Raw genomic sequence first — 26,146 nt, 5'->3', positions numbered from 1 at the left:
CGCCGCCGCCGTCGCCGCCGCCCGGGCCGGCTCCGCGCCCCCTGGCCCCCCCCAGCCCCAGCCCCCCCTGCCCCCATGGAGCCTGGGCTCCCCCGGAACCGGGGCCACTAGGACCCTCGGGCTCACAACCCCAGCCCCGGCCCCCAGTCCCCCCCAGCCCGGGGCCGGTTCCCGGAGCTGGGGGGCCGTCCTTGCCGGGACCCCGGCGTCCGGGGCCCCCCAGCCTTTGTGTGGGAGGGAGCGGCCGGCGGTCCGGGGGGCAGGGCTAGGGCCGGGACCGGGGGGGGCTTCCCCCCCGGGCCCTGCAGGAGAAGATGTCTTCGCGGACGGCGTTGGCCCCGGGCAACGACCGGAATCCTGACTCGGTGAGTCTGCCTGGGCGCTGGCCGGCCTTGGCCTTCTTCTTCCCGGTCCCTGGACCCGCCGGGCCTCCGATCTCCCTTCCTCGGGGCAGCCCCCCACCTGCCGGGCCTCCCCATCCCCCAACTCCCAGCAGCCCCTCATCTTCCTGGATTCCCAGCCCCAGGACCTGGGAGTGCCCCCTCCTCCAGTCCTCCTGGTGCCCTGGGCCAGAGAGGGCCCCCTCCTCCAGGCAGCCAGTCCCCCACTCTCCGGGCCTCTTCACCCCCTGGCCCAGGACCCCCTCCCTCCCCACCCCAAACACATCCTTCTGCTTTAGCCTTTCTAGGCCTGTAGCTGCCCTCCTGGCAACCTCCACTGGCCAGGCCTGATCCCCTGGTCCTCAGAGCTGGATCCTCTCCCCTGTGCCAGGCTTCCCTGCCTGCACCCCACCTCTAGGCAGCCCCCCAGCTTCCCAGCCTTCTCCTTTGGCCCCAAGAGTTGGTGGTTTCTGGGACCCCCCCTCCCATGGAAGCCTCCTGGCCAATCAGAGGTGTTGTGTCCCCCCACCCCCACCCCTGCCTCAGTCCTCTCCCATGTCCTCCCTCAGGGCCATTCTCTAAGGCCCTCTCATGCCACTTTCTGGAAGCACCCCACCCCCTGCCCATTTTCTAGGCCTCTCTCTCCCTCTCTGGCCAGCCAATCTCCTCCTGTTCTCCTTCCTTTCAAGGCCAGCTGAGTCCTTCTCTCCTCCAGGAAGCCCCCCATCTTTCAGGTCCCCTCCCCACCTTCCAAGGCCAACCTGGCCTCCAGGAGCCTTTCTTCTCCCTTCCTGTCCCTTCCCCCAGAGGCTTGCTGTATCCTCGCCCCAAGCCCCTTCTCCCAGGCACAAGGCCCTCCCCCATCTCCTAGGCCTCTTCTCCTGGCCCTGAGCAGCAGGGCACTCCCATCTCCCGGACTTCTCTGGGCAGCCCCCCATCTCTTGGAGCTCCTCTCCCGGCTCAGAGAGCCAGTGTTCCCTCCTGCCCCAAATCCAGGCCTTGGCCCTGCCTTTTGGAATTGTCTTGTATCCCCTAAGGCCCAATCTGTGGCTCCCCCACCCCAGGCTGCTGGGACCCCTTGAAGCTTTTAGGCCCCAGGGCAGCCTCCCCCCACACCCATCCCCCCAGAAGCCCCTGTCTTGTAAGGCAACTTCCCAGGATTCCAGCGTCTTCCCCCCCCTTCCATTACACACTTCCCCAGGGAAGCTCTCCATCTTCCAGGCCCCCCTCTGCTCGGAGGCCCAGCTGGTCTCTCCTCTAGAAAGCTTCCCCAGCCCCTCGGGAAGGGGACTTCCAGTTCCCCCCAGAGACCCCAGATCATCCAGGCCTCGTCTTCTTCCCTTTTCTCCAGGATGCGCCAGGGGTGCCGGCTGATGGGGGCCCATTTTCCAGGCCTTCTCTCCCCAGGTTAACTGCTTTGCCTCTAATCCTCTAAGGCAGCCCAGGCCCCCCTTTCCCATAAGGCCTTTCCAGAACCCCTTTTTTCCTTCTGCTTGCCCCTTCCTCCATTTTTCAGGGCTCTTCTGCCTGGGAAGGCTCAAGGGGGTGTGTGGTTAGAGGTATCACTGTGTCTTCAGCCTCCCCTTCCAAACCTGGGGACCCCAAAGGTTTCTTCTGCCCTGAGTATCCTTAGGGACCTCTTCTTCCTGCTGTGGCCCCCCACATCTAAGTAGTGGAGACCTGGGCCTGCCCTCTCTGCCTCCTTCTCCTGCCTCCCAAGGGGCCACCCCTCGGATGCCTAGCATTCTGCCCCATCCCCAGGGGGCTCTCACTGTTGCCCCTCGATGCCAAAGGGGGGGTCCCCCTGTTCATCTTCAGCTGCCCCCACCTCGACTCCACCTCAGTTCCCTAGCAACGGGCGCCTCATACCTGGGGTGCCAGCCCAGGCAGAGGGAGCTGGGCCAGATGGTGCTGAAGGCCAATTTTAGCTACCACCCCCAGGGTGGGGGTGGAGGTGGGGGTGCTGTGATGCTGCCTGGCCTCTGACCCCTGAATTCCTGGGGGTCCCTCCCCCCCATTCCCACCCAAATGCCGCCTCAGTGCCTCTCCACTCCCTGCCCCGACATAGGATGCAGAGAAAGATCTCCAAGCTCTCCGGGGCGGTGGGGCCCTGGGAGAGATGGCCAGCTCTCAGCCCTTCACGTAGAGGTCAACGAGGCACAGAGGGGGGCCCAGTGGCCCAAGATCACCCGGAGAAACAATCTTCTTGACTCGTGGCCCAGGGCTCCGCTCTGCCACTGCTCCCTGGCAATCTCTCGGGGCATATCAGAGTTCTTTCCCGGGGACCTGCAAGGGGCCGTATCTATTCCCCAGGGAAGAAGCAGGGGCTGCGGCTGACACCCTGCCAAGCAGGGAGCCCGGCCCCAAGGCCCAGAGACTTTGGGGTTGCTTCCCTGCTGTAGGGCCGAGGTTGGGGGCGCGGGGCACAGGCCGGGGTCCTCCATCTCCACTTTAAAGTTGAAAACGGAGGAGGGAAATCAACAACTTCAGGTTCTGAGTGGGGAGAGCCCAGGGACAGAGGGTTAGGGAAGGGCGATGGGGTGCAATGATGGGGACAGAGTCGAGCTGAAGAGGATGGGGGGATGAGGAGAGGGGATGAGGAGAGGGGACAGCAGGGGTCTCGGGGGAGAAAGAACGTTGGCCCAGAGCCCAAAGGAACACCGAGGACAGGAGGTGGAATGTTGGGGGGCACAACGTGGCCCAGAGGCAGAGTTTTGAAGGACAGATAAGTGGGGAAGAATCCTGGGGCGCAAGGGAGCCCGCATGTGAGGGGCGAGTGACGGCCATCCTTGGGCCCCGCACACAGTGGGTCTTCTTCACTGGCTAGGAGGACAGGCAAGGGGAATGGGGATGCGGCAGAGGTCTCCCGAGTCCCTCCTCTCCCTCACTGCCCCCTTTTAGACTTTGGGCATGGAGGAAGGTTCCTTGAGGTGTCCAGAGGGATGCGGATGGGTCTAGGTGAAGAGGGGAATCGGGGCAGCCCAGGACCAGGGTCCTTAGGGGGACGGGAGTCTTTGTTATGGTGGAAAACACAGGGAGTGAGGACGCCGGTCATCCGACTAAGCCACTGTCTCCCTCTTTCTTGGCCTCAGTCTTTCCTTCTGTAAAATTTAGGGGTTGGTACCCAGAAGGTGCAAGGGCCTTCCCAGCAACACACACACACACACACACACACACACACACACACAGACACATGTACATGCATACACAGACACATGCACAGACACACACATGCACACACAGAGGCACACACAGACACACACACGCACACAGACACACACGCATGCACACACAGAGGCACACACAGAGGCACACACAGACACACACACATGCACACAGGATCCCTGAAGTCCGCCCTCCCCTTGGCAAAGCCAGAAAGAGCGGGCACTTTCTCGGGCTGGGGAGAAGGGTGAAGAGGACGAGATGGAGGTCCTCGATGGGTGTGGGGGGGGGACTCGGGCATTCTGCGCCTCCAGCCCCCACCTCGGTGGGCGGCTGCCCCAGGCCAGGGGGCTGAGTCACCTGCCTAAACCGGCTTTCCTGCCTGGGTGGGGATGGAGATGGGCCGGCCCGGGCAGGCGAGTCTGATGGCCCGTCCCCCACAGCACGGCACCCTGAGCGGCGGCAGGTCCTCGGACAAGGGCCCCTCCTGGTCCAGCCGCTCCCTGGGCGCCCGCTGCCGGAACTCCATCGCCTCGTGCCCGGAGGAGCAGCCCCATGTCGGCAACTACCGGCTCCTCCGCACCATCGGGAAGGGCAATTTCGCCAAGGTCAAGCTGGCCCGGCACATCCTTACTGGGCGAGAGGTAGGCAGGGCCGGCCTGGGTGGTCTTTGTCCCCCTCCCAGAAAGAGCCCCGGCCACGTGTGTGAGCCTGGGAGGCCTGGAGGAAATAAGAAATATGTTTTTATCAAGGCTAAGCATGAGAGCGATGCAGGGTTACCATGACCCACCCCGAAGACCCTTTCCCTTTTCGGGCCTCAGTTTCCCTCTCCGGGGGGGAGTTCTCGGGCCCCTTCGGCCCTCAGGGTGGGGGGAGGAGGCTCCCCAGGGAGTCCCTCCCGAGGCCAGCGGGGGGGGGGGGTGGCGGGCTGGGTCTCAGGGTTTGTCCCTCTGGGGGTTCCCATCTGCAGGTCGCCATCAAGATTATTGACAAAACCCAGCTCAATCCCAGCAGCCTACAGAAGGTGAGTTCTGAGCCCTTTTCCTCCAGGACAGCCGGAGCCGGAGCCGGGGCTGCCCGAGCACGGTGTCCGCCTGCCCTTCCCCGGCGGCTCTGCATTCAGATCCAGGCTTGACCTCCCGGGGACTTGGGGGGTCCCATCACTGATGTTTCTCCTTCTAACACGCCGCCTCCTTCCCTCCCTCCTCCCAGCTCTTCCGAGAAGTCCGAATCATGAAAGGCCTAAATCACCCCAACATTGGTGAGGCTGCGGGCCTGGGGGGCGAAGGGCTGAAGGGTGGGCTGGGGGAGAGCGGGGACCCCCCAGGCTGACCTTGGGGACTTGGGGGGGCCGCCTCATTGCAGTGAAATTGTTCGAAGTCATTGAGACGGAGAAAACCCTCTACCTGGTCATGGAGTATGCCAGTGCTGGTGAGCCCCGGCCCCGCTCTCCCCTCCTTCCCATGCCATCACCCCACTGCGGACGCCCTTCCCCCTCTGTCGCCCGTCCCCGGAGTTTCCCTCCCGGTGCCCTCCCCCCGTACGCGCCCCTGTGCCCCCCTGACCCTGTCCCTGCCCCCCTCAGGGGAGGTCTTTGACTACCTCGTGTCCCACGGCCGCATGAAGGAGAAAGAGGCGAGAGCCAAGTTTCGGCAGGTGAGGGGATCGGGGGGCCGGGGGGGCTGCCCCCCTGTGGTCTGAGGGTGTGGCTAGGGAGCATCGTTGGATGAGACACCTCGCTCCCCCCCTTTCCCGCCAGATCGTCTCCGCCGTACATTACTGTCACCAGAAGAACATCGTGCATCGGGATCTGAAGGTGAGGCGGGTCCCCTTGGCTCCCCGGACTCAGTTTACCTCTTGTGATACTGCTCTCTGGCCCCAGGAGCTTCAGTCAGCAAATACCTGGCCAGGGTCAAGGAGGGCCGGGGAGGGCGGATGTCTTGGGGGCCTTAGGGGGGGCTGCGCCACAAACAGATCCTTTCATCCAATGGCACAGAGATGCTCTGTCTGTGGCCCCGCAGCAGTGGGCAGGAAGGAGTTCTGTGGGGCTGCTTGGGGGCTGTGGGGTCGGGGCGCAGCCTTCTGGGGGCACACAGGGCCAGAAGGGTGAAGAGGAGAGGGCCTCGGCATGTGCAGGACTTTCCAAATACCAGGCAAAGGAGTCTCTTGTGCATCCTGGAAGCAATAGGGAGCCTCTCAGGATTCTTGAGCGAGAGCATTAGGTGTGATCCAGCCCTTAGGGAGATCAGCGCTAGATGGAAGAAAGGAGGGCCTGGAGGACAGGAGCCCCCTTAAGAAGTATCTAGTCTATCCACATCTATTGGGGTATTATCATACAGTTTCTATTATTTATGGACTCTTATGGGATTTATGCATATATAATTGATGGTGCAGCACACCTCCGAAGACGACTAGTCTAAGCTCTCCCCGCACCCCACGGGGCCCCAGGAGGAGAAGGAATCCGGCATCTGAGGCCGGGTCGGAGCCGACTCCAGGTCCGCCCCGCCTGGTCTTGAGGTTGGGGGATCCCGTGGAAGAAGGCTCCCCTGGCCCTGGCCCCTCTGGCTGGGGAAGAGATGAGAGAAGTTAAAAGCTGCTGGGAGGGAGCTCTGGGGACGGCCAAGGCCAGGCTGGGAGGGGACAGGCAGGCTGAGATGGAGGAAAGTCGTGAGTCTGGGCCACTAGCAGGTCCTACAGGAGGTCTGAGCTTCCGTGGGAAGGAGCCCCTCTGAGCGCCATAAGCGGTGTTTTCATCTGTAAAGTGGGGACAAGAATATTCATCTGGAAGGGCCCTGGGATGCGGGGAAGTAACGGCTAACTTTCAAATGCTGCCCAATTCCTCTGTAGTGTTGGGGGTCTGCATTAGTGCTTGGTATGCAGTAGGTGTTTAATAATTGTCCAATCAAAGAGGCAGAGCAGAGAAAAGAGGAGAGAGGAGGGGCGGCAAGAGAGGCAGGAGAAGAACAAGAGGAGGCCTAGGAGGATTCAGGGTCTGCGGACCTCTGCTTAGGGGCTGGGGCGGAGCAGAGGGGGGCAAGAGGGGCCCCAAGCCCTGGCTGAGGTGGAGGAGGAGGGGGAGGAAGGCCTGGGCTCCACAGCCCAAGGCTACAGGGACAGAAGTGTCAGAGCCAGAGGTGGGAGAGAAGGCTCCCAACCCACAGGGCCCCCTCTGGCCCCAGTTACACTTTGTTCCTGGGGATTCACAGGAACCCAAGGGAAGGCTACAAAGTTGCCCAAAGTCCAAGATACAGTGAATGTGTTCCCTGGAACCTCCTTCCCCACCCACTCCCTCTTGTTGGCCACTTGGCAACATTTATCAACTTTGTGTCCTTGGACCAGTCCCTTCTCTCTGATTTCTTCCTCTAATGAGAGGAGAACGCGCCCCCTGGTGGAAGATCCCGAGATCTCAAGGAACTGCCACCTGTTCCTTCCACTTCTGCGTGGCACACCAGGGGGCCAGAGAGAGAAGGGAAGGGACTGGTCCAAGGTCACACAGTGAGCCAGAGATGGAGCCAGGCTTAGAAGCCCAAGGACCTGGCTAAGGGTCTAGTGTGGAGCTTAGTTTCTAGCTCTGAGAGTGAATTTTAAAAATGACTGAATGATCTTGGATAAATCCTTGTTCCAATGAAGGTTTAGAGCAGGTGCTCACCAGAGACCCTTCCAGCTCTGACATTCCCTGTTCTAAGGGCCCTCCTTCCTCTGACATTCCCTGTTCCAAGTTCCCTCCCAGCTCTTGACATTCCCTGTTCTAAGTTCCCTCCCAGTTCTGACATTCCTTGTTCTAAGGATCCTCCTTCCTCTGACATTCCCTGTTCCAAGTTCCCTCCCAGATCTTGACATTCCCTGTTCTAAGTTCCCTTCCAGCTCTGACATCCCCTGTTCTAAGGGCCCTCCTTCCTCTGACATTCCCTGTTCCAAGTTCCCTCCCAGATCATGACATTCCCTGTTCTAAGTTCCCTTCCAGCTCTGACATCCCCTGTTCTAAGGGCCCTCCTTCCTCTGACATTCCCTGTTCTAAGTTCCCTCCCAGTTCTGACATTCCTTGTTCTAAGGATCCTCCTTCCTCTGACATTCCCTGTTCCAAGTTCCCTCCCAGATCTTGACATTCCCTGTTCTAAGTTCCCTTCCAGCTCTGACATCCCCTGTTCTAAGGGCCCTCCTTCCTCTGACATTCCCTGTTCCAAGTTCCCTCCCAGATCATGACATTCCCTGTTCTAAGTTCCCTCCCAGCTCTGACATCCCCTGTTCTAAGTTCCCTTCCAGCTCTGACATCCCCTGTTCTAAGGGCCCTCCTTCCTCTGACATTCCCTGTTCTAAGGCCTTTCTCAGCTCTCACCTTCTCTGATGACTGACCCGGGCCCCCTGGCCTCCCCTTCCTGCAGGCTGAGAACCTGCTTCTGGACGCAGAGGCCAACATCAAAATCGCCGACTTCGGCTTCAGTAACGAGTTTACGCTGGGCTCCAAGTTGGACACCTTCTGCGGAAGCCCCCCATACGCAGCCCCGGAGCTCTTCCAGGGCAAGAAGTATGATGGACCCGAGGTGGACATCTGGAGCCTGGGGGTCATTCTCTACACACTGGTCAGCGGCTCCCTGCCCTTCGATGGCCATAACCTTAAGGCAGGTGCTGGGCGAGGCCCCGGGAGTGTGGGGGAGGGAGAGGGGGTCCCCCCCTCCCCCCCCATGCAGAGCTGCTAACCTCTCTGCCTCTGCCTTTCACAGGAGCTCCGGGAGCGGGTCTTGAGGGGCAAGTACCGGGTCCCCTTCTATATGTCCACAGACTGTGAAAGTATCCTTCGCAGGTTTCTGGTACTGAACCCGGCCAAGCGGTGTACCCTTGAGGTGAGGGCTTGGGGTCCACCCTGCAGTTCCCCACATTGGCCTGTATCCCACAATCCCTCCCACCTCCCAGGTCCCTCCTTCCTTCTTTTATCCCCTCCCACCTTGGGTACCCCAAATCCACATTTCCCTCCCCAAATCCTGCCTCTATTAGTAGGGTGGCGTGAACCCCAGAACTTCCCGCCTCACCCCGATTGGCAGCTTCCTCGGGATGACAGTAATTAGCTAACGAGCTGTGGGGATGATTACAGGGTGCTGGGGGACCCAGACAGTGCGGAGGAGGGAGGAGGGAGAGAGACCGGGAGCCCTGAGGCAGGCAGGGAACATCTGAATGGAGGAAGGTGCCCATTTGTGGCAGGGAAAGAGGCGATACAGGACTTGGCTTTCCCCAGTTCCTCTCCCAGTTCACCCAGCAATCCCTTCCCTCTTGTCCATTTTCCTGCTCCCGTAGCAAATCATGAAGGACAAATGGATCAACATCGGCTATGAGGGAGAAGAGCTAAAGCCCTACACGGAGCCTGAGGAGGACTTTGGAGACCCCAAACGCATTGGTGAGGGGAGGCCAGAGCCTTGGGCACAGAACCTTTAGACTCTTGGCTCGTGGGATCCTTCCTTGTCCCTAGAACCCAGAATGCCTTAGAACTGAAAATATCAGAGCCTGGAGGGCCTCAGGACTGGGAATGTCAGAGCCAGGAGGGGGCCCTAGCACCCAGAATGCCTTAGAACTGAAAATATCAGAGCCTGGAGGGCCTCAAGACTGGGAATGTCAGAGCTGGGGGGATACTTAGAACAGGGAGTGTGAGAACTAGGTGGGTCTTTAGAAGGGAGAACGTCAGGACTAGGAGGGCTCTTGGAACAGAGAGTGTCAGAGGGGAAGAAAAACATGGGTTAGAGGTGTCAGGGTGGCTTGGGGGCAGACCTCACACTAGAACCCGAGCCCTCTTGCTGCCCTTCCTGGGTTCTTTCCATCCTGGGGGAGGGGAGGCTTACCGCTGGGCAGAGACACTGGAGACCCAAATTGACGCCTTCTCCCTCTTTCCCCAGAGGTGATGGTGAGCATGGGCTACACTCGGGAAGAGATCAAAGAGGCCTTGACGAGCCAGAAATACAATGAGGTCACAGCCACCTACCTCCTGCTGGGCAGGAAGAATGAGGTCTGTGGGGATCCCAGGGGCTCCAGCAGCTGATAGCCTGGAGATGGGAATGCCAAAGGATGGGGAGCTGATTATACAGGGGGAAGGGATTCTCCCGGGAGGGAGACTTAAGGTCAGTTCCTTTTTGATTTGCCAGCATTTATTAAATACCTACTGTGCGCCAGGCACTGTTAAATGCTGGGGATACAAGGACCCACATGAAAGAGGTCCTGCCTGAGGAGACTACAATCTATTGGGTCTGGCAGGCACTAGATTGAGGCTCACAAGGAAAGTGGGGAGGCAGAATTTGACTGAGACTCTTCTCCCTTCCCCCCTCAGGAGGGTGGGGATAGGGGCGCCCCTGGGCTGGCCCTGGCTCGAGTTCGAGCACCTAGTGAGGCAGCCAATGGCCCCAGCAAAAGCTCCAGCTCCAGCCAGAACAAAAGTCAGAGGAGTTCTTCATCTACCTATCACCGGCAGCGCCGGCACAGCGATTTCTGTGAGTGACCTTCCCCCTGCCACTCCTGCCCCAATCCTTCCCATCTTGGGCCATGAGGCAGACTCATACTCATAGGCAGGAATGGCCCCAATGGGTCAGGAGCCCAGGGCCCAGCATCATCAAGCCCTAAGTTTTCCTGGTTCTTCCCACAGCTAACTGAATAACCTTGGGGAAGGCCTCAGTTTCCCCCTTTATAAAAAGAATCAAATGACTCCTAAAGTACCTTCCAGTCTAGGATTCTTCTTTAAAAAATTTTTTTTAAGTATTGATATCTTTCATTTTTAAGTCACCCTCATTTCCATTTATATCCCCACCTAGAGAGCCATCCCTAGTAGCAAAATAGAAAAGCAAGAAGGGAAAAAAAAGACACCAAAGCAAAACTAGACAGCCTACCACCCGTGCCAAATGCTTTATATACAATGCTTTGCACTCATCACCACCTCTGTAAAGAAGGAGGTGTAGTTTCTTCCTTCTCTGAGACTAAGACCGATCATTATATTCATAATTATACAGCATTCAGTTTCAGGGCTTGGGGGATTATTTTTTCTCTGTCCTTTCCACTCATATTATTGTAATATTACTGTGTGTTGTTTTCCTGGCTCTCCTCACTCTGCATCAGTTTATTTAAATCTTTCCAGGCTTCTCTATAGTCATCACATTGGTACTGGTACTACTATTCCATGACATTTTGTTCAACAGCTTCTTTAGCCACCCGCCCAATGGATGGGCATCTACTTTGTTTGCCTTTCTTTGCTGCCACAAAAAGTGCTGCTATCGATATTTTGGTGTATACGGGGTCTTTTCTTTTTGATCATTGACCTCCTTTGGAAGATGTGCCTAGCACGGGGATCTCTAGGTCGGAAGGTATGGACATTTTAGCCACTTTCTTAGTATAATTCCAGTTTGTTTACCATGATGTTTGGACTAATTTGCAGCTCTGCCTACATGGCATTGATGTGCCTGGTTTTCCACAGCTGCTCCAACAATGGCCTTTTCCCATCATTTGTCATTTTTGCCAATTTGTTGCGTATGAGGTGAAATCTCAAAGTTGTTCTGATATTCAGTTCTCATGTTGCTGGTGATCTGGGACATTCTTTCATAAGGTTGTGGATAGATTGTTTCTTTTGAGATAAGAACTGCAAAGAAATTAGCATGCCACCAGTAAGTGCTATGTAAATATTAGCTATTATCAGTATTATTTTGAAAACCCTTTATATTATTTGATCACTATCAATAGGGAATAGTTTTGGCCATTTATATTTTAGTTACATTAGATATCACATCTGGCCCTAAGCAGAGACATTTGATGCAGAGGCTTTCCCCCAATTGACAGCTTTTCTTCATAGTCTTCATATTCATTGATTTTTCTTGCAAAATCTTTTTAATACCATATAATCAAAATGATCTTATCGGCTAAGAATTCTCCCCTTGGGTCTAATAGTACCAGATCTCAAACTATAAGATAAAGGCATAATTGTAAAAAACAACTTGGGGCACAGTTAGGCGGCTCAGTGGGTATAATAATCACCAGGCTCAGAGACAGCAGGTTCTGGGTTCAAATTTGGCTTCAGACACTTCTTAGCCATATGACCCTGGGCAAGTCACTTAATCCCCCACTGCCTAACCGTGCTGCTCTTTTGCCTTGGAACCAATAAGCAGTATTGATTCTAAGACACAAGGTAATGTTTTTTTTTTAAGTTGGTAATGGGTAATGAAAAGAGAGGTTTATCAGGGGAAACAGATTAGATATACAATGTTTCAAAGCAAATGAACATAGTAACTTACTTTTTGATATACCTAGAAATCATAGCTATTGGGGCAAGAACTCACTATTTGACAAAAACTGGAAAGCAGCCTGGCAGAAACTGGGTATAGGCCAGCATCTTACACCACATACTAAGATCTATAGATGAGTACCTGATTTACACATAGTGATATAATATGTGAATTAGTGGAACATGGAGCATTGTCCATCGAATCTATGGAAAGGGAAAGCGTTCATGAATAGACAAGAGATGGAGAAATCCAAAGGATGTCAAAAAGACAATTGTGATTATTGGATTAAATAGTTATTTGCTTTAAAAGGTTTTGCCCATATAAAACCAATTAAACTAAAATTAGAAAAGAAGGCAGCAAATGGGAGGGAAGGGAGTATCTTTATAGTAGGTTCCATTTCTAAGATATTTAGAGAATTGGTTCAAATTTATAAGAATAAGATCCATTCCCTAAATGATAAATGGTTAAACAGTATGAATAGGAAGTTTTCTAAGGAAGAGATCCAAGATATCAGTGACCATATTAAAAAATTGCTCTGGATCTCTAATAATTAGAGAAATGCAAACTAAATAACTCTGAGTGTCTACCTCATACCCATTAAATTGGGCAAAGCTGACAAAAAGGGAAAATGATCAATGCTGACAGGGCTGTTGGGAAATCCCATATATTAATGCACTATTTTTAATTTTAATTTTTTAAAATTTATTTATTCATTTAGGATACTTTTCCAGGGTTACATGATTCGTGCTCTTTCCCTCCCCTCATTAATGCATTATTGATGGGGTTGTGAACTGGTCCAGATATTCTAGAAAGCAATTTGGGACTAGGCTGAGTCAATCAATAGACATTTATTAATATCCACTATGATATTACCAGGCTACTGTGCTAAGCACTATGGATACAGAGGCAAAAGATAGTACCTATCCTCAAGGAGCTTCCAGTCTAATGAGGAAGACAACATGTAAACAATTATATATAAATAAGTTATATACAAGATGAATAGAGGAGAGACTAGAATTATGAAGGGTTGGGAAAGGCTTCCTGTGGGAGGTAGGATTAAAAAAAAAACAAAACCCAAACAAACCTCTTACCTTTCATCTTAGAATCAATACCACTTATTGATTCCAAGAGAGAAATGCAGTAAAGGCTGGGTAATTGGCGTTAAGTGACTTGCCCAGGGTCACACAGGTAGGAAGTGTCTGCATCCAGATTTGAACCCAGGTCCTCCCATCTCCAGGTCTGGCTCTCAATCTACTGAACTGCTTGGCTGCCCTAGAAGATGTGATTTTAGCTGGAACTTGAAGCATTCTAGACATGGGGGATAGCTAGTAAAAATAACCAGAGTTGAGAGATAGAGAGGAACAACAAAGAGGCCAGGGTCACTGCACTGAAATGTGTGGCAGGGAGTAAGACCAAAGAAGACTTGAAAGGTGGGCAAACTAGGTTAGGAAGGGCTTTGAATGCCACAGTGTTTTGTATTTGATCCTGGAGGCAATAGGGAGCCACTGAATTTTATTGAAGGGGGCAGGTTAACATCATCAGACTGCGATTTAGGAAAATCACTTCAGGGCTGAGTGGAGGGTGGACTGGAGTGAGGAGAGACTTGAGGCAGGCAGACCCACTAGTAGCAATCGTAGCGGTCTAGGCACCAAGTGGGTGGTGGTGTCAGGGGAAAAAAGGGAGCATACCTGGAAGATGCTACAAAGGTGAAGACAAGCCCAAACTGTACATCTCCTTTGCCCTGGTGCTATCACTACTAGTTCGGTACCCTAAAGGGAAACGTTGGTGGCAACTGTGAGACACGGGGGACACGGGCACAGGAAAAGAAAGTTCTGTTCTAGAAGCAAAGCTGATTGGCAGTGGCTTAAAAGAAATGGGAGATCAGCAACTTTAGGGCCATCTCCATTCCAAATGCCCCCTGAGTCTGGTCAGCCAGAGTCGGACACACATAACCCCCAAACAGGGATGCCATTTTGGTCTTCTTTGAGAAAGAAGGCCAATCAGCAACATTAAGTGATCAAAGAAAGAGGGAAAGGATCCATGGGTGCAAAAATATTTATAACAGCTCTTTATGTGGTGGCAAAGAATTGGAAACCGAGGGGATGCCCATGTCGGGGAATGGCTGAGCAAGTTACAGGTCCCTACGGAACAGGATGGTATTGTGCTGTGAGGAGTGATGACGGGGACGGTTTCAGAAAAAACTGGGAAAACTTACATGAACGGATGCAAAATGATGTGAGCAGAACCAGGACAATAATAGCAATATCATGAAGACAAACCACAAGAAGGACCCCAAGGACCCACAATTCTAGAGGACTCGAGGGGAACTGTGCTCCCCTCCTCCAGACAGAGGTGGCGGATGCCTCCCTCGTACAGATTGAGACATGTTTTTTGGGACACGGCCAATGTGGGAATTTGTTTGCTTGACTCTACATGTTTGTAACTGGGGTTTGTTTTTCTCCCTTTCTCAGCTGGGAAGGGAGGGAGAGAATAAGGATCTGGAAAGAAAATAAAATCTGATTTATTGGGGGGGAAAAAGAATTCTCCCCCTGGCCCTAGTGATGAAAGGTCTCCTGGCACCTCATGTTTTTTAATACTAGGCTCTCCAGGCTAAAATTCTGAAGAACCCCAGCTTGGAGACTCATTAATTCTCTCCTTCTTCCCCAGGTGGCCCATCCCCAGCACCCCTGCACCCCAAACGTAGCCCCACAAGTACGGGAGAGACCGAGCTGAAGGAGGAGCGGCTACCGGGCCGCAAGACCAGCTGTAGCACGGCTGGGGGTGGGAGCCGAGGCCTGCCCCCAGCTAGCCCCATGGTCAGCAGTGCCCACAATCCCAACAAAGCGGAGATCCCCGAGAGACGCAAAGACAGTTCAGGCACACCTGTGAGTGGAGGCCAGGGGAAGGCTCAGAGCAAGGGGCAGGGGCAGTCTTTACCCATCTGTCTCTGTTTCTTGTCCTCTGAGCACCAGACTGGGAAGTGGAACCCTTGAGTTGGAGTTTTAGCTTTGCCACTTAACCTTGAGCAACAGATTTCTTTGCCCGTCTAAGCCTCAGTTTCCCCATCTATAAAATGGGGCCAAAAAGAACTCATAGGACATACCTTATAGCCTAACTCTGAGGATCAAATAAATCATGATAGTAAACCACTTTTTTCCAACCCTTACCTTGTTTTAGAATCAGTCCTGTGTATTTATTCCAAGGCAAAAGAGTGGTAAGGGCTAGGCAATGAGGGTTAAGTGACTTGCCCAGGGTCACACAGCTTGGAAGTGTCTGAGGTCAGATTTGAACTCAGGACCTCCCCTCTCTAGGCCTGGCTATCTCTATCCACTCAGCTACCCTGAGGTAAACCATCTTTTACATTGCTTCCTAGTTGTGTGACTATGAGCTGGTGACTTTCTCCAAGCCTCAGTTTCCTCCTTTGTTAAATAGGGATTCCCAGCCCTTTCCTTTGCTGCGGATGAATCTTGGGCTCAGAGATATGAAGGAACTGGCCCAGAGTCACCCAGCCATTGTGGCCGGGTCCGAATTCAGAACTGACCATGCTCTCTCCAGGCTCTTTGGGGTTCCAGGGTGCTAGGGTGGAGGGGGGTCCTCCCATCTCACTCCTTGTTCCCCTCCCCAATTTCTTCTCCAGAATAACCTCCCCCCTAGTGTGATGACCCGTCGGAACACTTATGTGTGTACAGAGCGTCCAGGCGCCGAGCGCCCCTCCCTGCTGCCCAATGGAAAGGAGAACAGGTAAGAGATGGGCCATCCCCGGCGGACCGGTGCCTGGGACTCCTTCCAGGGGAAATCCTTTAGCCTTTCTGATCATCCGCTGCCACCAGGAGCCGCTGCTAGGGGGCCATCTGTGCCCTGCTCGTGTGCAGCCAATGAGTCTCAGAACCGAGAGAGCAGAGCTGGGGGAGATGAAAGATCTTAGACAGGGAATGGCGGGGCTGGGAGGGATCCTAGAACAGGGAGTGCCAGAGGGGAGGGGCCAGAGGGGGCGTGTCGGGGGAGGGGCTAGAGCGGGCTACCAGAGGGGAGGGGCTAGAGGGGCCAGAGGGGGAGGGGCCAGAGCGGGGCGTGTCGGGGGAGGGGCCTTAGGACTGGGAGTGTCCGGACCTGCAGAGACCTTGCCCATTAAGTCCAATGCCTCCCCCCACCCCATTTGGCAGAGGGGATATGAGAGGTCTTAGGGAGCCCGGACCTTGCCTCTCAGAGGCCGCAGGGCCTGGCGCTTTCGGCCCCATGGGGCCGGACTCTTGGGGTCCGGCCCTTCAGGGGAGCAGTGCCTTGCCCAGGACCGGGCAGGGCCCTGACGGCCATCTCTTTCCTCCAGCTCGGGCACTCCTCGGGTTCCCCCAGCCTCGCCCTCGAGCCACAGTCTGGCACCCCCAGGGGGTGAGCGAAGCCGTCTGGCTCGGGGCTCCACTATCCGCAGTACCTTCCACGGCGGGCAGGTGCGGGACCGGCGGGCAGGGGGTGGGAGCGGGGTCCAGAATGGGCCTCCCGCCTCCCCTACCCTGGCCCACGAGGCCTCACCTCTGCCCACCGGGCGACCTAGACCCACCGCCAACCTCTTCAGCAAACTCACCTCCAAACTGACCCGCAGGTGCGCCCCTGGGGGCCGGGGGGAGGGGCGCGGGGGGGAGGGGAGGAGGGGGAGGGGCAGACCCTCCCTGGGCCTGGGCTGCTAACCTCCGCTTGTCTGTCTCTCCTCTGCCTCCGGCCAAAACAACTACTTCTCCCTCCTCTTCTTCTTCCTCTCTCCGTCTGCTCCTCGCTCCGTCCTGCTGCAGGGTCACCCTCGACCCCTCTAAACGGCAGAACTCTAACCGCTGTGTGTCTGGGGCCTCTCTGCCCCAGGGATCCAAGATCAGTAAGTCCGGGCTGCTGCGCTCTCCGTCCCTGTCTGTGCCCGCCTGGCCCAGGCCTGGCTCACTCCGCCTTCCTCTAACGGGCGCCTGTCTCTGGCCCTCTTTTCTCCTTATCTGCTGCTGCCTGCCTGTCTGTGCCTACGTCTCGGGGGGGGGGGGGGGGGAGGGAGGGGGGAGCTCATCTCTTTCTGTGCCCCCCCCCCTTTCTTTCGTCTCCCCCACACTCAAAGAGGGCAGCCCGGCCAGCGAGGCTCCTTATAGGGACTAGCAGTAGCTGGGACTCCGCTGGGCTCCTTTAAGGTTTGCAGAGAGATTTACTCTGGAGCCGCACCACCACCCCAGACACATGCTATACTATTACCCCCATTTTACAGTTGAGGAAACTGAAGCACAGGGCCAGTGACTTGCCCAAGGTCACACAGCTAGCATCGGAGGGCAGATTTGAACTTGGGCTTAGTAGCTTCCCCGTCACCCCCACCCCCCATGAAAAGAACTGAACCTGTTAAGGGTGAAGAGAAGCCTGGGGGGGGGGGGGGGACCAGGGTCACTGGCTTCAGACTTTGGAAGGGCTGCCATTTGCAAGAGGAGCAGGTCTTGTTTTTTTGGGCCTCAGAGCCCAGAACCACGGACCAGAGGCCCAGGGTCATCCTTAGGGCTCTCCCAGAATGGAATGGGCTCTAGGCAGGAGCTCCAAGTCATCGAGGGCCCCAGGGGCCTCCTCTCCTGGCCTTCACTGTATCTTGGTTGTCTCAGTATTCCTCAGATGCTTGATTTCCTGGTGTCTGGCCCTTCTTCTCCCCCTGCCCCCTCTCTTCCTCACCTGCCTCCCTCAGCTCTCCCTCTCAGCTCTTGGCCTCTGCTCTCCTAGAAACTGATCTAACCCAGCTGACCAGGGTGGCGTGGGAGGGGAGGGGAGGGGAGGGGAGGGCAGGCCGAGCAGAGAGGCTGGACCCAGCTCTCTTGACCCTGGGCGCTGAGCAGGCCAGGAGACTGGGGGGAGGGGGCAGGATCCAGGGTCCCCTGCCCAGAAAGAGGCTGTGGACACCCGGATCCTCTGGGGGGAGACTAGAGGCGGGGACAGAAGTCTGAGCCTGGTTGGAGATTCTGGAGGTGACACTGGGCTCCCCTCCCTCCATCAGGGTCGCAGACCAACCTGAGAGAATCGGGGGACCTGAGGTCACAGGGTAAGTGTCTCTCCTCTATTCCCCCTTAGAAATACCCCCCTTCCCATCTCCTTCCTTCCCTGCCTCTTCTGTGGTGGCCCCAGGCTGGGCTCCCACCGAGGTCCTGTCCTAGAATCAGCATACAGAGCTCCCAAAGTACCTCTGTCCTTCTCCATCCGACCCTGCAACTGTTTCTCCTTTACCATCTTGCCTTTTTCTATCACCTCATTTTCTTCTCTACCTGTTCATTTCTCTCTTCCTATGACCTCCCACTTCTCCCACCTTCCCCTCATTCTCCTTCTGACCTCCCACTTCTCCCACCTTCCCCTCACTCTCCTTCTGACCTCCCACTTCTCCCACCTTCCCCTCACTCTCCTTCTGACCTCCCACTTCTCCCACCTTCCCCTCACTCTCCTTCTATGACCTCCCACTTCTCCCACCTTCCCTTCACTCTCCTTCTATGACCTCCCACTTCTCCCACCTTCTCCTCACTCTCCTTCTATGACCTCCCACTTCTCCCACCTTCTCCTCACTCTCCTTCTATGACCTCCCACTTCTCCCACCTTCTCCTCACTCTCCTTCTATGACCTCCCACTTCTCCCACCTTCCCTTCACTCTCTTCCTATGACCTCCCACTTCTCCCACCTTCCCCTCACTCTCCTTCTGACCTCCCACTTCTCCCACCTTCCCTTCACTCTCCTTCTATGACCTCCCACTTCTCCCACCTTCCCCTCACTCTCCTTCTATGACCTCCCACTTCTCCCACCTTCCCCTCACTTTCTCTTTGTCTGCTTGGTCTCCCCCGTAGTTGCCATCTACCTTGGGATCAAGAGGAAGCCACCCCCCGGCTGCTCCGATTCCCCTGGAGTGTGAAGTTGACTAGCTCCCGCCCACCGGAGGCCCTGATGGCAGCCCTTCGCCAGGCCACTGCGGCCGCCCGATGCCGCTGCCGCCAGCCCCAGCCCTTCCTGCTGGCCTGCCTGCACGGTGGGGCCGGCGGGCCCGAGCCCCTGTCCCACTTCGAGGTGGAGGTGTGTCAGTTGCCCCGGCCAGGCCTCCGGGGCGTCCTCTTCCGACGGGTGGCGGGCACTGCCCTGGCCTTCCGCACGCTGGTCACCCGCATCTCCAATGACCTGGAGCTCTGAGACTGACCGTGCCCTGCTATATCAGAGACTTTGAAGGGGCCGGGGGAAGGGGAGCCCCCCAGTGCCCCGCTGAAGAGCTCGGCTCCCCCTGGTCCTTCTTCCACTCCACTGACGACACTATGCTGGGATTGGGGCGGGGGGAGGAATGTCGGAGGGGGTGGCCACCATAGTTATTCTAGTCTTTTAGAGCAAGAATCATCCTTAGAGACCATCAAGTTCAATCTTTCCCATTTTACAGAGGGGGAAACTGAGTTTCAGGGAGGGGAAGGGACTTGCACAAGGTCAGATAGTTGGGGGGCATTAGAACCCAGCTTTCCTGCCTCCCTGTTCATTCTCCCACACCAAAGCCTGGACCCACTCCTACCCCACCTGGCCCTAGAATGAGGCATGGAAGCAAGAGGTGGGGGCCGGCCGGACAGGTCCTTGGTGTAAGTCAGGCACCTGGCTGGCACAGTGGCCTGGGAGGCAGGAGCCCTAGGTTTTCCCTCTTGATTCTTACTCTCTTGACCTTGGTCAAGTAATCGAGGCCTCGGTTTCCCTCATCTGACAAAGGAGAGAGTTAGACTAGCTTGGTCTCCAGGGTATCTCCTAGCTCCGGCCCCAGTTTTTTTGGGGGGGAGGCAATTGGAGGGAACCTTGTAGAACCTAGATTCCCCACTCTTTCCAGGATGACTTGCCAGAGACTTTGCTGGAAAGCTGGGGGGATGGGGTGGGGAAGGGGTTAAAGGGGGTTAAAGGGGGGACAGGGTTCCTGTCTGCCCCCTGATTCACCAAGAGGATGTATCATGCACGAGACTGAACTTTGGGCTGGGTGGCAAATTGGCCGTGAAGGCCAGGTACAGGGTTCCAGGAGGAGCTTGGATATAGGGGATGGACGCCCCCCCCCCCCAGCCTGAGGGTTTTCCTTTCCCTTTCTTTCCTTCTAAAACCACCTCAGGTGCCCAAAACTGATTTGGATTGGACTCTCTATGGGGCGAAGTTCTCAAATTCTCCCCCTTCCGTTACCTGGGGTGAGAAGTTTGGGGGGAGGGGAGCTGGGAGGACTGGGGCCCCCCTCTCCTTCTGTCCTCCCTCCCCCTGCTTCCACCCCCCAATCAGACCCCTTCCCTTGCCCTCTTTTCCCTGGCACTTTGTATAAATCCTTGTAAATAGGTCCTCCCTCCTGCCTCCCAACCTCTCCTTGCCCTGTCCGCCAAGGGAACTGCCTCCAGTTTTTAAGTTATTATGCCCCTGGTTCCCCCAGCCCAGCCCTGGCCCCTGCCGCCTGTTACCAATAAAATTAGGAGATTCCCCCTGCCTGGGCTTATCTTTTCCCAACATCAATCCCCTCGGCCTAGAGGAAGGAAGGACCTTTTCCATCACTGCTCGGTGGTCTTAGCCAAATCACCTTGCTTGTCCTCGGGCCTCAGTTTCCTCATCTGTAAAATGAGGAGGTTGGGAATCTGTCTTCTCCAATCATGGGTCCTGTGGAGCCTTACATTGGTGGTATCGTCCGGGCCAGTGAGATGCAGAGAGAAACCCAAAGCAAACAGAACCCAGACTAGGACTTTGGCCAGAGTCTGCAATGACAAAATTGAGCAGAGACTTGGATGAAAAAAAGTAGAAGAGTGGGGGCAGCAAGGCTAGACCCCTCTGTGTCTGTGTAAGATCTGGAGGGTCTTAGTGGACCACCCCAGAACCAGTCTTCTGCCCCATCTCATTCATTTTTGCTGAGAGCAGAGGATGACCAAGCTGGGAAGGGGGAAAAGGAAGCTGTGCTGTGGGAGGTTAGTCTGGAGGAGAGACAACAGCTAAGAACGCGAACACGATACGGCCGTCACGGGGGAAGGAGGTCAGGTGTGTCTGGGAAAGCTGCTGAGCCAACTTGTCTGGCCCTGAGTAGAATGGACCGCCTTGGGAGGCAGGGGGCGTCTTCCCTTCTCTGGCAGTCTGAGGCAGGAGCTTGGAAGAGCAGCCAGCAGGCCCTCTGGAGAGGGGCTTCCTGCCCCATCCTTTTCATTTCTGGCTTGACTTTCCTGTTCCACATCTTTGCTTTGTGACTTAAGGCAAGTCTCTACCACTCCCCAGGCCTCGGTTTTCCCCATCTGTTAAACAAGGGGAGAAGATTGTGGCCTCTTGGGGTCCTCCCCCTTCAAGTGGGGCAGTTGGGGACTATGGGATAATGGTGACTGCAAGTCATTGATTTCTCTAAGAGAGGGTAATGCCTGGTCTCCTCTGAAGCCCCAGGGACCCCCAAACCAGCCCTACTTTCATCTCCCGGAGCCTGTGTACCCCTTTATTACTCCCCCCAACCTAGCAGATTCCTTCCATCTCTGGAGGCAGGCTGGCTTCTGGCCAGGTTTCAAAGGTCTCATCATTGGGTAAAGTTGGTCACGTTCTTGAGGAAGGTCTGGAATAATGAGCAAGACTCCCATCTGGTTCCTCAAGGACTCTAAGAACCTCACCCCCTTCATTTAGCTGCATCTCTTATGGGAGATCCCATCCCTCCCCAGTCAGCGTACCTAACTTCCTTCTTGTTGAGTCCTTCAATTAACCTCCATTCATCCCCTTTTGCCCCCTTCATTTATGATCCTCTCCCTCACTGAGCTCCCAGGTAGCTATTGTCTCCATCCTCAGTGGACCATTGTCTCTCCCAACCCTCCTTTCGATTTCTCAGCCTCCACTGGGGATCCCACCTTAAATGAGCCCCACGTGAGCCCTGGATTTGGAGGGGAAAGATCTGGGTTTGAATTCTGGCCCCTTTATGCTTCTGTGGGTTGGGGCAGGGTTCTCTCAACTGCAGTTCTCTCAGGTTCTCAGCAACACAATGATCCAAGAGTCTTAGAGGACTTGGGGAACAATTCTATCCACCTCCAGAGAAATAACGAGCATGAGAGCAGATCAGAGCCAACTTTTTTTTTTTTAACCCCCTACCTCCTGTCTTAGACTCAATACTATATATTGGTTCCAAGACAGAAGAATGGTAAGGGCTAGGCAATGGGGGTCAAGTGACTTACCCAGGGTCACCCAGCTAGGAAGTGGCAGGCCAGATTTGAACCCAGAACTTGTCATCTCTCTGGGTCTTGCTCTCAATCCACTGAGCTACCCAGCTGTCCTGCTAAGCATATTATTTTCACATTCTTTTTTTGCAACATGACTTCACAAGTCAAAAGTGGTTCTATGATCAAAAGGGGTCAAGTATAACTATTAATACTAGGAAAAGCAGATGTATCAATCCACCAATCAGTTAGCAAGAATTAATTATGTACCTATTGTATATTACAGTTCTGAGGATGTAAAGGAGAAAGAAAGAGAAAGAAGGAAAGAAAAGGTAGAAAGGGAGGAAGGAAAGAGAAAGAAGGAAAGAAAAAAGGTAGAAAGGGAAGAAGGAAACAAAAAAGTAGAAAGGGAGGAAGGAAAGAAAAAGAAAGAGAAAAGGTAGAGAGGGAGGAAAGAAAGAGGAGGAAAGAAAAAAGTAGGAGAGGGAAGAAAGAAAGAAAAAGGTAGAGAGGGAGGAAGGAAAGAAGGAAGATCCTTTACCCTCAAGGGTCTTACATTTTGCTGGCAAATATAATATACTAGAGAAAGCAACCAATTAAGAAATCAGTTAAACAACTATGTGTCAAGGCACCTAGGTGACATGGTGGATAAAGTGCTAGCCTTGGAGTCAGAAAGACCGGAATTCAAATTCAGCCTCCAAAACTTCCTAGCTGTGTGACCTTGGATAAGTCACATAACCTTGGTTTGCCACTAGAGAAGGAAATGACAAACTGCTTCAGTATCTTTGCCAAGAAAAACCCATGGCTAGAGGTCCGTGGAATCATGAAGAGTTGGACCAACTGAAAGGACTGAATACTAGTGTGTCAGGTTCCGTGCTAGACGCCAAGGATCTAAACACAGTAAATGAAAGTGTCCCCACTCTTGAGCTGTGGGAATCGAGAATATGGCCTAGATTCTGACATGGGGTTGACAGGCTGTCCATAAACTAGCCAACTGGAACATACATGTGGCCCAGGCATGGTGGACAGACAAGGAATGAATGAATTTGGCTTCCTCTTGAGAGGGAGGAAGAGAGGAAGAAGAGCTGCATGGCATGGAAGAAGCTGGGCAGAATATATTCAATGACAACAATGCCACCCCTCCAATCAAGAATTCAGCTTTGTCATCTCCGGTGATATTGTATGGCTATGAATTAAAGGACAATGACCGCTGAAGAATGAAAGTTATGGGTGATCCAGGAGGGCAACAGAAGGATGGAGGTGGGCCAGAAGGGTGCTTACATCAGGTTCTTATTGTTGTTAGACTCAGGAAGAGGAGTCTGCATCAGTCTACCAACAATGTTTTATGTCAAAATCGTAAAAATGAAGAAAGAAGAGATAGAGCGGTCACATAGTGAGAGCAAGGGGAGCAGTCAGGGAGGAGGAGGGAGGAATCGAGGGAGGTATATTTCATCTTCCCCATCACTCGCCATCCAAAATGGGGAAGGCCAGGGGGTAGCAGGCTCGCCAACACTGAAGGTCTTCCAGAGAATGCTGGGTAGGATGATGGAGAGGGGGTGGCTCTCCTCAGGGATGGCTCAGACTAGATGTCTCTGGGAAACTCTGAGACCCAGGGAGTTGGGGAGTAGTGGGGAGATGAAAGGTAGAGGAAGGGAGGAAATTCTCCGAGAGAAAGCCTGCCAACTGGGAAATCAAGGAAAATATCCAGAGATCTAGTAGCAAGGTGAAACAAGTTGGATAGATCTCATGAGTATTAGTATCAATCTTAATAATAAATAAAAACTAGTATTTACATAGACCTCTATGTTTTGCAAAACACATTACACATATTCTTTGATCCTTACCACAATCTGGGGGTCATGGTTTGCCATTATTATCCCCATTTTGCAGATGAGGAAACTGAGACTCAAAGAAACTAAGTGATTTGCCCAAGCTCACACAGCTAGAAGTGACTGACTAGATTCAAGCAGGATTTCCTAATTATTTTTTTCTGTCTTCTGTGTTTTGTATCTCTGTTAAATCACTGTGCCCCCAAACTTCTAGCCTATCATTCAGAAAAGACAAAGGCAAAGAGCTAGAGATCCTTCTTAAGTAGAATGAGGTGAAAGGTTCTCACTAGAGTTCTGTCCCAAATTAATGGTTTGACATAGGAATTGGCCCCAAGGATTAGCCAAGAAAAACTACCAAAAGGAAGATCAATGACCATGCATCTCACTTCAATCAGTGATCTGAAGACAGTATGTTAAGTTTGGGTTTCTTCCAGGACCAGGCAACACCTATGCATGGACAATGAACAGTTTCATCCTGTCCTAGAGGAGAAAATGAAAGGGTTGACGGCACACATTTCTACTACCACTGTCATCAGAGGAGATAGGATGTTCCTTGAAAGGAGGGCATGAGAACTAGAAAAGGGAGACAAAGAAGGAAAGAGATACAAAGAGGAAGGAAGGCTTTGACTAGGCACTGGGAATAATGTAACCCAACAAAGAAAGAGAATGACTGATGAACACAAGGAGCTCTGTGGTCCATTGTAGGTGTGAAATTCCTCTTGTAGGCAGGGAGACAGAATTTCCCAGGACCCGGAAGGGGAAGCAAGGGAAGGGAAGGACATAAGTGTATGTGTGTATTATATATACACACACATATGTATCTATAATAATTTATGCATATCACATAATATAGCATTTTGTATAATATTTATTTTATAATATAATAGTTTATATAATATACATCACATATTCTATAAGTATCATATAAGAAATATATAATAAGAAATAATATATAAAATAAAAATAAATTAAAACATACATGTATGTATGTATATGTCATCTACCATGTGCCAGACACTGTGCTAAGGGCTGAACAAATATTATCTCATTTGATCTTCACAACAATCCCGCAGGAGAGTTGCTGTTATTTTCCCCAATTGACAGATGAGGAAACTGAGGCGAATAGAGGTTAAGTGACTTGCCCAAGATCATACAGCTAATCAGTATCCGAGGTAGGATTTGATTCCACAACTTTCTAAACTCAAGTCTTAACACTCAATTCCTTGTGCCATGTTGTCTCTCTTGGAAGATGGCGCCATCTGGTGGTGCAGTCCAAGAAAGCCGGCGCAGAAATGACTCAAGAAGGGGAAGAGCGAAGGTGAACCCAAATCAGGCAGGTGGGGCTGCTATTAGACCCCGCCCTCCTCCGCTCTACTTTGTGCCAACTTCCTGCGTTTATTATGTCTGCAACCGGCCAGGTTCCCAGGCTCTGCGCCGCCCTTCAGGCAAGTTATGTATGATCTAATGGCCTCATATTTTGAAGCTGAACTCAGACCAAAAGGGATGGGAAGACCTCAGCTAGAGACGCAAGCAGGAAGGATTATGAGGAGGAAAAAGGGCCGGCTAGCCTGCAGAGACCGCCACGGATGCACAGGGACCATCTCAGCCTAGTAAGAGACGTGGGTAAGGCATGAGAGTTGGGTCTGTCTTTAGGGACTGTCAGCCGGGCTCAATCCCAGAATGCACCGAGGCTGGGAATGAATGCTAGACACTAAAAGGAGGCGGGGTTGGCTAGAGGCGAATCTAAGAAGGGACAGGACTGCCCCGGGGGGCGGATGGAGAGAGGGAGGGAATGACCATTTGTTAAGCACCTACTACGTGCCAGGTTCTGTGCTGAGCGCTTTACAGATATTCTCTCCGCCGATAAACTAAGCCGTCCAAATCCTATTTCAGTTTCTTTTCTCTTTCAGGGAGAAAGATCTCGAGACCTTGAGTGATCCGAGCAAAAATGTTTAGTAGGGAGCGGGGACCCCCGAGATAAACAGAGAGGTGGCCAGCCCGGAGCTACCCTCGGGAACACGGAGCACCCGGGGTCTCTAGAACGTGGCACTGGCCACCCCTCTCCATTACAACCGGGGTCGTGATCCCATCGGCGGACTGATCAAATTCTCAGCTCCGAGCCCCCACCCAATGCCTCGGAGCTAGAGCACACGAAATAATTGATGAAATCGGAATCGTGGCAAAAGGCACCGCGAGAAAAACAGAATAGGGAAAGTAAGCGGCAAAGAAGTAGATCCGGCAGTGAGGTCTCAGCGCCCGCTGCCTAACTACCGCTGCCTCCAAATATCTCCGGGGAATTCTAGTCAGCTCCCAATTAATTCTCAGCAGAGGAGGGACAGATCGGGTCTCTCGTGGAAGGCTGGCAGGGTTCAAAACCA

General features: G+C 53.8%; 1 protein-coding gene across 2 annotated transcripts; it reads left to right on the top strand.

Annotated features, from left to right (window-relative positions):
- Positions 1 to 20,257, top strand: MARK4 (microtubule affinity regulating kinase 4). Of its 2 annotated transcripts, XM_056796360.1 has the most exons (18): positions 1 to 365; positions 3,986 to 4,186; positions 4,513 to 4,566; positions 4,755 to 4,803; positions 4,908 to 4,973; positions 5,128 to 5,198; positions 5,302 to 5,358; positions 7,925 to 8,161; positions 8,264 to 8,383; positions 8,832 to 8,931; positions 9,425 to 9,534; positions 9,853 to 10,012; positions 14,456 to 14,673; positions 15,426 to 15,529; positions 16,116 to 16,388; positions 16,576 to 16,655; positions 17,793 to 17,837; positions 18,625 to 20,257. In XM_056796360.1, the coding sequence occupies exons 1-18, from the start codon at positions 315 to 317 to the stop codon at positions 18,687 to 18,689; spliced, it is 2,061 nt and encodes a 686-aa protein (XP_056652338.1). In that variant the 5' UTR covers positions 1 to 314; the 3' UTR covers positions 18,690 to 20,257. The 2 variants fall into 2 exon arrangements, with proteins under 2 accessions (XP_056652338.1, XP_056652337.1); XM_056796359.1 differs by lacking the exon at positions 16,576 to 16,655 and having other exon boundaries at positions 2 to 365.
- Positions 20,258 to 26,146: the final 5,889 nt, after the last annotated feature.

Source organism: Monodelphis domestica, chromosome 4 (genome assembly GCF_027887165.1).
Source record: "Monodelphis domestica isolate mMonDom1 chromosome 4, mMonDom1.pri, whole genome shotgun sequence".
Classification (NCBI taxonomy): domain Eukaryota; kingdom Metazoa; phylum Chordata; class Mammalia; order Didelphimorphia; family Didelphidae; genus Monodelphis; species Monodelphis domestica.
Note: the sequence above shows the minus strand (reverse complement) of the source record. Positions and strands in the feature narration are given on the sequence as shown.

What these genes read in the sequence shown, in the direction of transcription:
- MARK4 (XM_056796359.1), top strand. Translation starts at nt 315, where the DNA reads ATGTCTTCGCGGACGGCGTTGGCCCCGGGCAACGACCGGAATCCTGAC. An exon ending in CGAGAGCCAAGTTTCGGCAG is followed by an intron (nt 5,199 to 5,301) that starts GTGAGGGGATCG and finishes CTTTCCCGCCAG; the next exon opens with ATCGTCTCCGCCGTACATTA. An exon ending in TGGAGACCCCAAACGCATTG is followed by an intron (nt 8,932 to 9,424) that starts GTGAGGGGAGGC and finishes CTCTTTCCCCAG; the next exon opens with AGGTGATGGTGAGCATGGGC.